This window comes from Sciurus carolinensis, chromosome X (genome assembly GCF_902686445.1).
Source record: "Sciurus carolinensis chromosome X, mSciCar1.2, whole genome shotgun sequence".
Taxonomy (NCBI): Eukaryota; Metazoa; Chordata; class Mammalia; order Rodentia; family Sciuridae; genus Sciurus; species Sciurus carolinensis.
The window spans coordinates 92844496-92861863 of NC_062232.1; the positions used below are offsets into that span (position 1 = coordinate 92844496).

At 38.0% G+C, this 17368-nt stretch overlaps 1 protein-coding gene across 1 annotated transcript in view; it reads right to left on the reverse strand.

Moving 5' to 3' along the window:
• Positions 1-497: 497 nt before the first annotated feature.
• The window catches only part of Trpc5 (transient receptor potential cation channel subfamily C member 5), a 272621-nt gene continuing 255750 nt past the window's right edge, over positions 498-17368 (reverse strand). The window contains exons 10-13 of the mRNA XM_047536079.1: positions 5302-5505; positions 5019-5060; positions 2882-2971; positions 498-1187 (exon numbers count right to left, since the gene is read on the reverse strand). Coding sequence (XP_047392035.1) covers positions 498-1187; positions 2882-2971; positions 5019-5060; positions 5302-5505 — 1026 coding nt within the window. The remainder of the gene's footprint in view (positions 1188-2881; positions 2972-5018; positions 5061-5301; positions 5506-17368) is intronic.

Genomic DNA, 17368 nt, shown 5'->3' on the forward strand with positions numbered 1-17368 from the left:
AACCAGCATGGGCAGCGTGTAGCACTGAAGGGTAACAAAGATAGGCAGGTTGGTTTGCCTTATCTGATAGCTGGTGGGGACTGTTGACCAACACCCTCAGCCCTGTGGGGAGATGGCATGAGATCCTGAGGAAGGTCAGGAATCTGTGCGGCAGCAACAGTAGCAAAGTGGCACCTGGAGCTTCAAGGAAGCAAGGGTAAGAAAACGAGAGCAAAGCAAAAGGGTTAAGCACCCGACTGCACCTCTGCTGATTAGGGGCGACACCCCTTCAGTTGGTTGTGAGATGGACTTAGTGTTAATAGGTCTAAAAAGGCAAATAATAGTAATAATAAAACAAGAACAAAAAATGGGGAATGTGGCTATGGAAAGTGAAAATAATAGGAGTTTCACTCTCCTTGCTAGGGGGGCAGTGAGGGAGTCATATTCTATGTCACCTCTGAGAGTAAGGAAATTACAAATTTTCGTTTGAGTTCCAGAACAGGTGATAGGGACTTGACTTAGAGCCGAGTTGTAACTTGTTCTTCCTGTCCATCACCCCATTTGTGCATGAGCAAGTCACAGGCTTCTCCCCAAGTTTCAAATACATCCTCTGAGGAGTCTAAAAGTTTAGAATTCGAGGAGCAGATGCTGGATGCACAGTGAAGAGAGCTGGAACAGGCTAGAGGGCATTCACTGCTCTGAGCAGCACCCCGGACTTCACCTAATTCTACCTCACTGAGGTTAATTTCACTTTGAGAACAGGCTTCTGCTTTCCCTTTCTCCATCTGAGAATATCTGATGTCCTGCCACATATAATGCTGCTGGACGATTCCATCAGAAATTGTGTACATCGGCTCTGAACTGGGTTCAGACATATGACCATTAAACTTTGAGAAAAGGAGACCCAGTTTCTTGAGAGAAGGACCCATGAAGGAGCGTTTGCTTGATGACTCAGCTTTTGACTTCCCCTGGGAACCACTGGCTCTTGGCATGGTTCTGATGAGTGGTGCATGGCAGGCCTTTTTCTTGCAGCCTAAATTGAATGAGACGCTCTTGGATTTGGCCCGAGCCCCACCACAGCCATCATTGGTATCATCCCTCTGAGAGAATTCAGTGCTACTTGTGGAAAAGCTTCTCCTTGGGTGTTTTCTGTTTCCTAAGAGGTCAAGCACTTCATATCGGAAGCTGGAGATGTCCTGCTTTAATTCCTAGGGAAAGAGGGCAGACATGTATGTCCAAAAGCTTGAAGAAGTTCAAAATGGGCACATTGAATACCCTCTGGAATGTTCTAGGTCTTGCCCAATAGCAAACCACAAAGTATACATGATATCTGAAAAAATTTGCACTATTCAAGCACAAGAAAAAAAAATTAGTTTGAAAGATTGTGTAGTGAGTAAAGTTGATTTCACAACCTCCCATCAGGAGCACATCAACAGACTAGTAGTGACAAGGTATTAGATTAGAGCACTGACTCGGTTATTGCATAGAAAAGCACCATTGGAGAAGAAAACTATTAAGATTCCAAGGAATGAAATCAGAGAAGTGAAAGGTGATGGAACTGCTGTTTTGAGATAGGGGGCCCTGTTCATTCAAGTCCTTATGAAATGTCTCTTCTTCCTAACTGGCTGCTTAGATGTTAGACTGTTTCTTTAAAAGCCATCTTTGAAAGCTTTAATCTGAGCATGTCCTCCCGCTGCCTAAAAATGTGAGTAACTTATCACTGACCTTAGGAAAAAGTAGAAATGCCATTTCGTGTATACAGGATATTTCAGGTTGTGGTACCTGTCAATCTTTGCAGTCTCATTTCTTCTTCCCCAAGCTTTCTACTGTTCACCCATATAAACATCTTTCCTGTCTCTGGACCTTTATCTATGCTGTTCTGTCTTGAACACTTTTCTCAACTCTCTTTTATCTGATTCTTCCTGCAAGTCTCAGCTTAAACATCACTTCCTCTAGAAAGCCTATCCTGACCCCCAAAGTACCAATTGAGTGTCCCTCCTTTCTGTGTTTCTACAGTGCCTTGTGTTTACCCTGTCAGAATACTCAATCTTTTATCACTTTACATTATTATTGTCACTCCATGAAACGAGGTGTGCGTTAGATCTTGCTCACCAGTGTACCCTAGCACTTAGTAGAGTGCTCGGCACATAGTAGGCCCTCAACAGATGACTTAGGTCTATGGATTATGATAATGGCCTTTCTGTGGGACTTAGGAAAAATTATATATATATAATTTATATATATACATACATATATGTATGTATATATGTTCTATATGTATATACATATATATAAATTATATATATACATATATATGTTTTAGGCTAGGGTTTCTCAACCTTGGCTCTATTGACATGTTGGGCTGGATAATTCTTTGCTGTGGCAGGCTCTCTTGTTTACGGTAGGATGTTTACTAGCAACCTTGTCCCTATCCACTAGATGTCAGTGTGACAATGAAAAATATCTACAGAAGGCAAAATGTGCCCTGGGGGACAAAAGAGAATCACTGTTTTAGGCTAGTTCCAATAGGAAAATGTTTGTATTTAGTGGTAGAGTTTCTTAAGACTTAATAATAGATTCTTTGGTGTTTATATTTTTCAGGCAAAGAAGGCCTTTAAGTTTCCTGGCATTTTTGGCACGTCATTTAAAGTAATGCAATTCCCACACTGAGAAACACTCAGACTATTAAAAGAATGCGTAGAACAGGTTTCTTTTTTTCGAAAAACTGGTGTGACGGACATTGGTAAAATCTCTCGATCTACTTACTCTCTTAGAATAAGAACTGTTGCTGGTTTTGCTGTATTGCAGGCAGGGGAAATTCCACCACCAGAAATCTCAAAGACTGTGGAGATTAAATGATACTTAAGAAATGAGAAATGAAACCACTTCAGGATTAAATTACCTTAAAATTTTCTTCTGTTAGCCCTTCATTTGTTTTGGAATTTCTTATCATAGCAGCCACATATCTTTTTACTAAATTCCTGATAACTTCCTGGAATTAAAAAAAAATGAGACATTCAGTTTCTTTCTCAGGCTCTCAGAAATAAAATAAGAAACCTACACAGAAAATAAAACATGCATAGACCATCCCTGCAAACAGAAAATCCTCACAGGATCCAGACATTTTCTGCAAAAAAAAAATGAGTTAAGTTCATTGGCTAAACGAATTATTGAATCTCTGGATTTGATAACAGTGTGCCAGTAAAGTCAAATTCACCCCCAAAGGAAGAATTTCTACCCAAGTGTTAGGTAAACATGTATTTATATTTATACAATAGTGAGTGTGTAATAATCCTTGAATGGTTACAGTCAGTATCTTTCCCTTCAGGTGGATTAAACTACTATTAAATACTACTACTATTAAATACTCCTAGTAAAACAAGTTTTTTTCCTCTTTCTATAAAGTTGAGAGTCACTAAGTCTTCTACATAAGTGAGATATTTTTTTTCTAGAAATATTCTTTTTTATTTTTACAGACCACATTTTGATTCATTGTACACAAATGGGATACAACTTTTCATTTCTATGGTAGTACACGATGTGGATTCACACCATCCGTGTAATCATACATGACATAGGGAAGCAAGATATTTTTCTTAGAGTCAGCCAATACTTCTTTACATGGATGGCCTCTTTTTAGCCTCCAGGGGAATGGCACACACATAGCATGATCTATATTAGTGATGATGACCATGATAGCTACCACTTACAGCAATGTGTCAGACATTATGCCAGGCAACACACCCACCACTCAATATTCACAACACAATTAATTTTTACTGTTATTCCCATTTTACACATGAGGAAACAGGCTCAGTGACATTGCCTGATGCCTCCAAGTCCACACAACTAGTGAATGTAAAAACTAGAATTCAATTCTACTTCAAGTTGACTTCAAGAATATCCAATGCTATACTTACTACTTCTGCTACTCTGGGAACTTGAAGAAATCATTGAGAAGCCCAGCAACTGATTTTTTTGGTGAGGACTATGGAACAGAAAATGAAGGCAATGAATCTTGCCTAAGGTAATAAGGGTTGGAGGCAGGAGTAGTGAGAAAAGGGTTACCTACCATATTCTGTATTTTCTGGTTTTCTTTGTTAGTTTTGGTCTAAGGGGCACAAAGTTGGGGAAGTAACTTCTAGAATAAGACTGAATCTGCTTTAAGCCTGGCAGAACATTTTTCTACTTGGGGTTTCTGCTAATTAGGAAGGCAAGAGAGTGTTGTCTCTTATTTGTGATCAGCAATGATTACTCTCAAGGGATATCTCACATATTTGGATGCTTGGTTATCTTCTGGCTGGTGAGATAGAAGTGTTTATATGTTTCTTTGATTAAAATCGTATTGGAATTTAGGAAGACCTAAGTTCCTGACATGCAGATAAGCTTTTACTTCATTGAGGTTAATTTCCTCCTGTCATATATCCTTATTTATTATATATGCCCATTACTCTGTGCCTTTTGTTCACATCACGTTTGATCCTTGTAATCACATAATGATTTATTTGATGTGTTTAATCCCTGCTATATAAGAGTAGAAAGATTGTCTTGTCCACAGTGATCTCTCCAGTGTCTAGGTTAATGTCTGATGTACACTAGGTCTCAGATGTTTGTTGACTGACTGAACAGCCACATGTCCTATTTTACTTAATCTCAATGATAGCTTTTTAAAAAAATTTCTCATTGTATGTGGACACAATATATTTATTTATTTAATTTTATGTGGTGCCAAGGCTCAAACCCAGTGCCTCACACATGCTAGGCAAGTGCTCTACCACTGAGCTATAGCCCAAGTCCCTCAAGGGTAACTTTCTATATTATGGACATTGCTGATCCATCTGAGGCATTCTTAAAGGGCTATGAAAAGGATTATAAAGCAGGTGACTCCACTCCAAGGAGTGACTTCAGCTTCTGATGAATTACAACCTTTCCAAGCCTCCTACCCTCATCAAATCCAGACATAGCCAGAGTGAAGTTTGTTTTTATTCCACAGAACTGACCAGGGACGATTGTGTTTAGTCCCTGTAAAGAAGCATTACCTGATAATGTTGATTTTGTATCAGGCTGTCAGCATGGCGTTCCTGTAATTGAAAAAGGACAGAGAGGTTACATCAGCAGTCTCCCAGCACCCTACCCACCCACCCATCTAAATATTTTTCTAAATATTAGAAGTGGAGAATGACATGGGATCACTTGCCTGACAAATCTCCAAAAGATAAGTAGGTTGAGGTGATTTTTATGATGTTTAAAATAGGGAGTGTCCAAAGGAGAAAAGGGAGGAAACAGTTGTACTTAAAAAGAAACAGTTTTTAAAAGTCTTACTGTGAAGCTTCTCAAGTTGTGCCTTCTCCGTCTACCATCAGGGTCTCTTTTGGGGCAGAAGGTATTGTTGAACCAGTTACCGAGATAGAGAAATGATTTGGGGCTGGGGATGATGTTAAAAGGAGGTGGCAAGGTGCCACCTTCATCAAAGTAACTCATCCAGAGCTTTGTCCTCGCAAACTTCCACTCAATATCAGCATGATCCTATGAAAGACAGAAGTTCGAGGTTTTGAGATGGAAAACTGCAAAATGCACCCATGTCTTATCCTAAATGTTCTACTTGCTTCTATAAAGGGCAATCTGTCAGTAGCTATATAAATTAAAATTAGATATACCCTGTAAATTCAAATTGCACATACCTAGTAATCTCACTTTTAAAGATATATCTTCTTACAACCAGGTGCAGTGGTGCACATCTATAATTACCAGTGACTTGGGAGGCTGAGGAATGCAGGAGGATTGCAAGTTCAAGGTCAACCTCAGCAACTTAGTGAGACCCTGTCCCAAAAAATGAAGAAGAACTGGGGGTGTAATTCAGTGGTAAAGCACCCCTGGCTTCAATCCCCAGCACCATTACCACCACTGCTACTACTACTACTACTACTAATACCAATACTAATACTAGTAATTTAGAAAAATTTAGAAAAATAAATTAAGTCTCCTAGTTAGCTAATGTTGAGATGAATAGATTATCTTACATTATCTAGACGGGCCCAATGTAACAGGAAGTTTGTAAGTGGAAGAGGGAGATAAGAGAGTCAGTGTAAAGAGTGATAAAATGTAAGAAAGACAACCATTACTGGCTTTTAAGATGAAAACAGACCACAGTCCAAGGAATATAGGCAGCCTCTAGAGGGTGAAAAAGACATGAAAATGGACTCTCTGCTAGAACCTTCAGAAAGTTCAACCAATACCTTGATTTTAGTCCCTTGAGACCCATTTCAGATATCTGACACCAAAAACCATAAAGTAATAAATTTGCGCTGTTTCAAAGCAACCACACTCAAGGTAATTTGTTACAACACTAATAGGGAACTAATATAATTATGTATAAAATAACAGAGATCATCTTTTGGAGACAGAAAGAATGTATTTATCAGATATTAAACTTGACCCACTGTTTCTTGATAGTTAAATAAAAGAGGAAAGCAGCCTGAATTAGTTATGTTTTGATCGTTCTGACAAAAGAAATTAAATACATCTACAGAGAAAATACCCCCAAAAATTGTTGCAAATACTCTTGAGGGACAAATGGGTTCTGGAATATGGAAGTAATATAGCCTTCTCAGTTAAAAGCTTATACTATAAGGACAAAAATGGAAATCTCTACTAGCAAATGAGACCTTAAAAAGGAGATGGGACTGGAGTTGTGGCTCAGTGGTACAACACTTGCCTTGCCTGTGTGAGGCCCTGGGTTCCATACTCAGCACCACATAAAAATAAATAAAATAGGGCTGGGGAGATAGCTCAGCTGGTAGAGTGCTTGCCTCTCAAGCACAAGGCCCTGAGTTTGATCCCCAGTACTGCAAAAAATAAATAAATAAATAAACAAACAAATTAATTAATTAATTAAATTAAATAAAAAAGATCCATTGACAACTAAAAAAAAAAAAAAAATTAAAAAATGAGAGCAATATCTTCCAGTGTGGGCTTAGAGTGGTTTTTGAGTGCACATTCAATCTGCCAGAGTCCTAAAACTTGCTTGTTGGACTTTTAGATATTCCATAAAGGTTTTAATTTTGCTCTCCAAGGCAACAGTGCTTAGCTATCATATTAAAGAATTAGCAGATTGAGGGGCTTGCTTAGCATGTGTGAGGCACTGGGTTTGATCCTCAGCACCACATAAAAATAAATAAATTAAATAAAGGCATTGTGTCCATCTCCAACTAAAAAAAAAATTTTAGAAACTGAAGAATTAGCAGACTGAGTTCAAGGATGCATTCAGAAGAACAGGGATTTTTAATCCTGATTCCATGGATAAAGTTAATGGAATCAATATAATCTATTAAAATTGTATATAAAATTTTGAGTGTTTTGCTTCTTTTCTGGGTTTTCATAATATTCTCAGATATTACTCACATAAATGGTTAAGAACATAGGAAGTAGGTTAACCCAGCTGTTAGTGGACAACTTAGTGAGACCCTGTCTTTTCTAAGAGGGAATAAATGGCTTTGGGTCCAATGAACAATAAATTCAAAATAAAAATAAACCTTTTAGATTGAAATTAAGAATTTAGACCCACTGCTAGATTTCATTATCTAGTAAGCTAGTAAAGAAGCACATATATTACCATATCATGAATTTGTATTTAAAAAATATTTTGGTAAATATTTTAAAATAATTTTTATAATTCTATATGTTTTATTTTGATGTAGTTAAGTCATTTTATCTTTTGTCACTGGTGCTTTTGCTGTTCTGATCTAAGAAACTATTGCCTAGCAAAAGTTCATGAAGATTTATTCCTATATTTCTCCTTTTTAAATATTCAATATTTATTAAAATAGTGCATACATGCAAACAGATACATATATACACATAGAAAGGAAACACAGTAGGACATTAGAAGAGGTTGTCTCTTGGTTGTGACTTGGGAATGATTGTTATTTTCTTTTTCATACATTTCTATATTTTCCAAAATTTGCAAAATAACATGTGTTAGTTTACTAGTATCAAGTTAAAATCATTTTAAAATATAAGTGCCCATTTTGAATTAATTGTTGAATGATCCTAAATAGTTTCTTTCTTTCTTTTTTTTTTTTTTTCAGTGCTGGGGGTTGAACCCAAGACCTTGTGCTTGCAAGGCAAGCACTCTGCCGACTGAGCTATCTCCCCAGCCCCTCTAAATAGTTTCTTTTTTTTTTTTTTTTTTTATTTATTTATTTTTTTTTTTATTTTTTATTTATTTATTTTTTTTTACGTTTACATAGGGTAATGATGTTTATTATATTTTTCCCCTCCCCCCCACCCCTCCCACCCCTCCCACCCCTCCCACCCCTCTTTTCCCTCTACACAGTCCTTCTTTCCTTCATTCTTACTGCTCTCCTTAGCCTAACTCTAAACCTAACCCTAAACCTAATGCTAGCCCCTCCCACCCCCCATTATATGTCCTCATCCGCTTATCAGCGAGATCATTCGTCCTTTAGTTTTTTGAGATTGGCTTATCTCACTTAGCATGATATTCTCCAATTTCGACCATTTGCCTACAAATGCCATAATTTTATCATTCTTCATTGCGGAGTAATATTCCATTGTATAAATATGCCACAGTTTCTTTATCCATTCATCAACTGAAGGACATCTAGGTTGGTTCCACAATCTGGCTATGGTGAATTGAGCAGCAATGAACATTGATGTGGCTGTATCTCTGTAGTATGCTGATTTTAAGTCCTTTGGGTATAGGCCAAGGAGTGGGATAGCTGGGTCAAATGGTGTTTCCATTCCAAGCTTTCTGAGGAATCTCCACACTGCTTTCCAGAGTGGTTGCACTAATTTGCAACCCCACCAGCAATGTATGAGTGTTCCTTTTTCACCACATCCTCGCCAACACCTATTGTTGCTTGTATTCTTGATAATCGCCATTCTAATTGGGGTGAGATGAAATCTTAGGGTAGTTTTGATTTGCATTTCCCTTATTACTAGGGATGTTGAACATTTTTTCATATATCTGGTGATTACTTGTACATCTTCTTCTGTGAAGTGTCTGTTCATTTCCTTAGCCCATTTGTTGATTGGATTATTTGTATTCTTCGTGTAGAGTTTTTTGAGTTCTTTATAGATTCTGGAAATTAGCGCTCTATCTGAGGTATGGTTGGCAAAGATATTCTCCCACTCTGTAGGCTCTCTCTTCACATTTCTGATAGTTTCCTTTGCTGAGAGAAAGCTTTTTAGTTTGAATCTATCCCAGTTGTTGATTCTTGCTTTTATTTCTTGTGCTATGGGAGTCCTGTTAAGGAAATCTGATCCTGAGCCAACAAGTTGAAGATTTGGACCTACTTTTTCTTCTATAAGATGCAGGGTCTCTGGTCTGATTCCGAGGTCCTTGATCCATTTTGAGTTGAGTTTTGTGTAGGGTGAGAGATAGGGGTTTAGTTTCATTCTATTGCATATAGTTTTCCAGTTTTCCCAGCACCATTTGTTGAAGAGGCTATCTTTTCTCCATTGCATATTGTTGGAACCTTTGTCTAGTATGAGAAAATTGTATTTATTTGGGTTTGTGTCCATGTCCTCTATTCTGTACCATTGGTCTACCTGTCTATTTTGGTACCAATACCATGCCGTTTTTGTTACTATTGCTTTGTAGTAGAGTTGAAGATCTGGTATTGCAATACCCCCTGCTTCGCTCTTGCTACTGAGGATTGCTTTAGCTATTCTAGGTTTTTTATTCTTCCAGATGAATTTCATAATTGCTTGCTCTATTTCTGCGAGGTACATCATTGGGATTTTAATTGGAATTGCATTGAATCTGTATAGAACTTTAGGTAGTATAGCCATTTTGACGATATTAATTCTGCCTATCCAGGAACATGGGAGATCTTTCCATCTTCTAAGGTTTTCTTGAATTTCTTTCTTTAGTGTTCTGTAGTTCTCATTGTAGAGGTCTTTCACCTCTTTTGTGAGATTGATTCCCAAGTATTTTATTTTTTTCGATGCTATTGTGAATGGAGTAGTTTTCCTAATTTCTCTTTCTGAAGATTCATCACTTATGTATAAAAATGCATTGGATTTATGAGCATTGATCTTGTAACCTGCTACTTTACTGAATTCACTTATGAGTTCTAAAAGTTTTCTGGTGGAATTTCCAGGTTCCTCTAAATATATAATCATGTCATCAGCAAACAGGGATAGTTTGAGTTCTTCTTTTCCTATTCGTATCCCTTTAATTTCTTTGGTTTGTCTGATTGCTCTGGCTAGAGTCTCAAGGACGATGTTGAATAGAAGCGGTGAAAGAGGGCATCCCTGCCTTGTTCCAGTTTTTAGGGGGAACGCTTTCAGTTTTTCACCATTTAGAATGATATTAGCCATGGGCTTAGCGTAGATGGCCTTTATAATGTTTAGGAATGTTCCCATTACCCCAATTTTTTCTAGTGTTTTGAGCATGAAGGGATGCTGTATTTTATCAAATGCTTTTTCTGCATCTATTGAAATAATCATGTGATTCTTAACTTTAAGTCTGTTGATATGGTGAATGACATTTATTGATTTCCGAATGTTGAACCAACCTTGCATCCCTGGGATAAAACCCACTTGATCGTGGTGCACTATCTTTTTAATATATATTTGTATGCGATTTGCTAAAATTTTGTTGAGAATTTTTGCATCGATGTTCATTAAGGATATTGGTCTGAAATTTTCTTTCCTTGATGTGTCTCTGTCTGGTTTAGGTATCAGGGTGATATTGGCTTCATAGAACGAGTTTGGTAGGGTTCCCTCCTCTTCTATTTCATGGAATAGTTTGAGGAGTATTGGAATGAGCTCTTCTTTAAAGGTTTTATAGAACTCGGCTGAGAACCCATCTGGTCCTGGACTTTTCTTTGTTGGTAGGCTTTTGATGACCTCTTCTATTTCATTGCTTGAAATTGGTTTATTTAAGTTGTGTATGTCCTCCTCGTTCAGTTTAGGTAGTTCATATGTCTCTAGAAATTTGTTGATGTCTTCAAGGTTTTCTGTTTTGTTGGAGTATAGATTTTCGAAATAGCTTCTAATTATGTTTTGTATTTCACTCGTGTCTGTTGTGATGTTTCCTTGTTCATTCCGAATTTTAGTAATTTGAGTTTTCTCCCTCTTTCTCTTTGTTAGTGTGGCTAAGGGTTTATCAATTTTATTTATTTTTTCAAAGAACCAACTATTTATTTTATTAATTTTTCCGATTGTTTCTTTTGTTTCGATTTTGTTGATTTCGGCTCTGATTTTAACTATTTCCTGTCTTCTACTACTTTTGGTATTGGTCTGCTCTTCTTTTTCTAGTGCTTTGAGCTGTAGTGTTAACTCGTCTATTTGTTGATTTCTACTTCTTTTTTTGAATGCACCCCATGAAATAAATCTTCCTCTAAGTACTGCTTTCATAGTGTCCCAGAGATTTTGATATGATGTGTCTTTGTTCTCGTTTACTTCTAAGAATTTTTTTATTTCCCTCCTGATGTCTTCTGTTATCCATTCATCATATAATAGTGTATTATTTAGTCTCCAGGTATTGGAGAAGTTTCTGTTTTTTATTCTGTCATTTATTTCTAATTTCAATCCATTATGATCTGATAGAGTGCAAGGTAGTATCTCTATCTTCTTGTATTTACTAACAGTAGCTTTGTGGCATAAGATATGGTCTATTTTAGAGAAGGATCCATGTGCTGCTGAGAAGAAAGTGTATTCATTCTTTGTTGGATGGTATATTCTATATATGTCCGTTAAGTCTAAATTGCTGATTGTGTTGTTGAGATCTATAGTTTCTTTATTCAATTTTTGTTTGGACGATCTATCCAGTGGTGAGAGAGGTGTGTTAAAATCGCCTAGTATTATTGTGTTGTGGTCTATTTGATTTCTGGAATTGAGAAGGATTTGTTTGACGTACGTGGATGAGCCAATGTTCGGGGCATAGATATTTATGATTGTTATGTCTTGCTGATTTATGCTTCCCTTAAGCAGCATGTAGTGTCCTTCTTTATCCCTTCTGACTAGTTTTGGTTTGAAGTCCACATTATCTGAGATGAGGATGGATACTCCAGCTTTTTTGCTGTGTCCGTGTGCATGGTATGTTTTTCCCCATCCTTTCACCTTTAGTCTATGGGTGTCTCTTTCTATGAGATGTGTCTCTTGCAGGCAGCATATTGTTGGATTTTTCTTTTTAATCCAATCTGCCAGTCTGTGTCTTTTGATTGATGAATTCAGGCCATTAACATTCAGGGTTATTATTGTGATATGATTTGTATTCCCAGTCAATTGACTCATATTTGTTTTTGACATGATTCGGTTTCTCCTTTATTTGGCTATTCCTTTAGGCTAGCGCCTCCTGTTGCTGATTTGCATCGTTGTTTTTCATCTCTTCCTCATGGAATATTTTGCTGAGAATGTTCTGTAATGCTGGCTTTCTTTTTGTAAATTCCTTTAGCTTTTGTTTATCATGGAAGGATCTTATTTCATCGTCAAATTTGAAGGTAAGTTTTGCTGGGTATAAGATTCTTGGTTGGCATCCATTTTCTTTCAGGGCTTGGTATATGTTGTTCCAGGCCCTTCTAGCTTTTAGGGTCTGGATTGAAAAATCTGCTGATATTCTTATTGGTTTCCCTCTGAATGTAATTTGATTCTTTTCTCTCGCGGCCTTTAAAATTCTGTCTTTATTTTGTATGTTAGGAATTTTCATAATAATGTGCCTTGGTGTGGGTCTGTTGTAATTTTGTATGTTTGGAGTTCTATAAGCCTCTTGTACTTGGTTTTCCATTTCGTTCTTCAGATTTGGGAAATTTTCTGTTATTATTTCATTGAATAGATTGTTCATTCCTTTGGTTTGTTTCTCTAAGCCTTCCTCAATCCCAATAATTCTCAAATTTGGCCTTTTCATGATATCCCATAGTTCTTGGAGATTCTGTTCATGATTTCTTACCATCTTCTCTGTTTGTTCCACTTTGTTTTCAAGGTTAAATATTTTGTCTTCAATGTCTGAGGTTCTGTCTTCCAGGTGTTCTATCCTATTGGTTATGCTTTCTATGGAGTTTTTAACTTGGTTTATTGTTTCCTTCATTTCAAGGATTTCAGTTTGGTTTTTTTTCAGTATCTCTAACTCTTTATTGAAATGATCTCTTGCTTCCCGTATTTGGTCTTTTAACTGTTGATTGGTGCGATCATTTAATGCCTGCATTTGCTCTTTCATCTCCTCCTTCAATGCCTGCATTTGCTCTTTCATCTCCTCATTAGCTTCCCTGATCGTTTTAATTACGTACATTCTGAACTCCCTTTCTGACATTTCTTCTGCTGTGCTGTCATTGGGTTTTATTGATGTAGTATCTAGGTTTGTTTGGGACATTTTCTTCCCTTGTTTTCTCATAATGGTCAGTTGTCAGTGGGACCCTGAGATATTGCAGTTTTCCACTATTGGCTTATAGTGTCCCAGTAGATTTCCAGTGTATCACCTCCCAGCCTTCAGTAGCCTGATGTCTTGGAGGAATCTGATAAAGCAGCTCATTCGAAGAATACTGCCCCTAGCCCCCTACTGGTTCCACGTTTTGGAACTGGCTCTGTGCGGAAATGCTCTCACTGTGGGCCTGCACCGTGCAGCTGGCCGTGTGGGAAGAGCCCACTGCCGGAGTGTGGAAGACTACCTTGGGAAGACTCAAGCTGCCCTGCCCGGCTCTGCTAAGCCACCTCTATCTGGGCCTGCCACCCGGGCTGAGCTTTACCCAGTGGGCAGACTCACCCATGGCTCCACTTCAGTCCGAGTCTCTCAATGCCTCCCCTTCTTAACTCCTGGGTTCTGGAGCGACCGGGGGTGCAGTCTCCCTCTAGGCCGCCATCTTGGATCGCCCCGTGAAGAGAGCCCGCAGCCGGAGTGGGCAGAGCCGCCTGAAGAGGTCTCCGGCTGCCCTGCCCTTATCCCTGAGGCTGACTGCAGATCGAGGCTCTCCACTGGTTCTTTGCAGGAGTACACTGCACTGCAGGGGCTCCGGGACTCGGAGCGTGCTCTGTTCAGACAGGCTCTCACTAGCGGGCCAGTTCCGTTCCGAGAACCTGGAGAAGCTGGCTGTGTGGGCGGGGCCCACCGCCGGAGTGCGCAGGACTGCCTGTGGATGGCTCTAGCTGCCCTGCCCGGCTCCGATAAGCCACCTCTATCTGGGCCTGCCACCCGGGCCGAGCTTTACCCAGTGGGCAGACTCACCCGTGGCTCCACTTCAGTCCGAGTCTCTCAATGCCTCCCCTTCTTAACTCCTGGGTTGTGGAGCGACCGGAGGTGCAGTCTCCCTCTAGGCCGCCATCTTGGATCGCCCCTAAATAGTTTCTTAAATTTGTCTGGACCTGATTTGTTTCTGAAGCCAGAATTCATCTTCGAAACAATCATCTCTAAATTATTTGGTTCAGTTCTAGCCCAATGACAGAATATCTTTTTGGCTTGTTCAATTTAAGTATGAAGCCATTAACCAGAAAGAATTCAGGGTGTTCCTTGCAACACTTTGAAAAAACTGAATTGCAACAGAGGAATTCCAAAAAGGGCAAAATGGCACCAGTAGGGACATGAATGTGGATCAAGGACAGCTGGTGCAGAGACACCATACTCATCTAAATCCCTATGCTCCTTCTCAGGTGCTGGGTCAAGGTTCTGCTCCTCAAGCATTCCCTTCCTTTTTTCCATATATTTATTGGTACATTATAATTGTATATCATAGTAGGATTCATTATTACATATTTGTGCATGCATAAAATATTACAATTTAATTTGACCAATATCATTCTCCAGTATTTCCCCTTTCCCATCCCTCTTCTTTCCTGTTGGTCCTTTTCCTCTATTTATCTCCCTTTAATCTTCATGAGATCCATCCCCAACTTTCTTTTCCATTTTCCTCTCTAGCTTCCACATATGAGAGAAAACATATGATCCTTGAATTTCTGAGTTTGGCTTATTTTGCTTAATATAATATTTTCTACTTCCTTCCATTTTCCTGCAAATGACATGATTTCATTTTTCTTTATGGTAGAATAGAAATCCATTGCATATATATGCCACAATTTCTTTATGTATTCATCCATCAATGGACACCTAGGCTGGTTCCATAGCTTGGCTATTGTGAATTGTGCTGCTATAAACATGGGTATGCATGTATTGCTATAGTATGCTGACTTTCTTTCCTTATGAGAAATACTGAGGAATGGTATAGCTGGATCATTTGGTGGTTCCATTCTTAGTCTTTTGAGGAACCTCCATACTTATTTCTATAGTGATTGCACTAATTTACAATCCCACCACCAGTGTAAAAGTGTTCCTTTTTCTCCACATCCTCTCCAATATTTTTATTGTTTGTATGCTTGATGCCTGCCATTTTGACTGGAGTGAGATGAAATCTCTGTGTAGTTCTGATTTTCATTTCCCTCGTTGCTAAAGATGTTAAATATTTTTTCATGTATTTGTTGGCCATTTGTATTTATTCTTTTGAGAAGTGTCTGTTTAGTTCATTTTCCCATTTATTAATTGGGTTTTTGGTTCTTTGATGTTAAGTTCTTTGAGTTCTTTATATATTCTGGATGCATATATATTTTTAAATCTTATTTATTTATTTGTTTATTTATTTATTTATTATTTTTACCAGGGAATGAACTCAGGGGGACTTAAACACTGAACCACATCCCCAGCCCTTTTTATTTTTACTTTAAGACAGGGTCTTGGTAAGTTGATTAGTGCCTTGCTAAGTTGCTAAGGATGGTCTCAAACTTTTGATCCTTCTGCCTTAGCCTCCCAAGTTGTTGGGATTACAGCTGCACACCATCTCACCCAGCTATATTCTGGATATTAATCCTCTTTCAGAAGAATAGCTAGCAAAAAAATTTCTTCCATTCTTGTAGGCTCTCTCTTCACATTCCTAATTGTTTCCTTTGCTGTGCAGAAGCTTTTTAATTTGATGCCATCTTATTTTTTTGATTCTTGGCATTATTTCCTGAGCTTTAGGGGTTCTTTTGAGAAATTTGTTGCCTGTGCCTACATGTTGGAGGGCAGACCCTATGTTTTCTTCAAGGAGTTACATAGTTTCTAGTCTAATTCCTAGGCCTTTGATCCATTTCAAGTAGACTTTTGTGCAGGGTGAGAGATAAGAATCTAATCTCATTCCTCTACATATGGATAAACAATTTTCCCAGTATCTACTGTATTTTCTCATTAGAGTTTAATTTTAGCAATAGCTTTATTTTTTACACATGGTTATTGAGTTGTCCCAGGATAATTTGCTGAAAAATATATTTCTCCATTGAATTCCCTTGGCACCCTTGACAAAAACTACATCAACATAAAAAAATAAATTTCTTTTCCACCTTTAGTTCTATGGCATTGATTTATACATCTACCCTATGCCAGTCCCACACTGTTTTGATTATTATAGCTTTATAGTAAGTTTTAAAATTGAGAAGTGTAAGTGCTCCAACTTTGTTAATCTTCCTCAAGATTATTTTTTGCTATTCAGAGTTCCTTATATTTCCATATGAATTTTAGGAATGGCTTGTCAATCTCTTCAAAAGTGAATACTATTTTTGATATATTTAAAAGTATCTTTCTAAATAAGGAATCCAAAGGCTACATGAGTCAGTCAAAAAGGTCCATGACACTAAGATATTAAGAAGACACTTTTAATTGACATATCACATATCCATGGTAGGTTTTACTATTACTGTGTTTTATACATATTCCTATGAAGAATGAGGCTTGGCATTAGACACAGGATGGTTTGGCCGATGTTGGATTATTGAAATAATTTATAGTGGGCTGGCAAGAATGATGACAATTTTCTTTTAATGACCTCACCTCTCCATTTCCCAATATTCCTCCTGAGGGAGAATTAATTCTGTGAAAGAAAAGCAAAGATAGCACTGGAAGTAATATTACATTCTATTTTACCTTATTTCATCCTGGTGGCAAACTCATAGCAAGCCTGCATGCTCTTTCTTTCTTTCCATCTGTCTATCCATTCTAGAGTTTGAATTTACAAATGAAATGGTCGTTATAGGGATAAGTAGTGACACATTTATTGACTTGAAAAATGAAGTCGTCCTTTTAGAGACAGAAAATAAATCTGATTTAGTCATCTGTTTTGGAAATGATGATTGGCTTCACTAGTTAGGCTACATGACAGATATTTTCTATAAATTGCTAAATCTACAGGTCTAAAGTTTTGGTAAAATTGTATTTCAAGTATATGATAAGAGCTGGGTGCAGTGGCACATACCTGTAGTCCCAGCGGTTCTGGAGGCTGAGGCAGGAGGATTGTGAGTTCAAAGCCAGCCTCAACAAAAGCGAGGTGCTAAGCAACTCAGTGAGACCCTGTCTCTAAATAGAATACAAAAAAGGGCTGGGGATGTGGGTCAGGGATTAAGTGCCCATGAG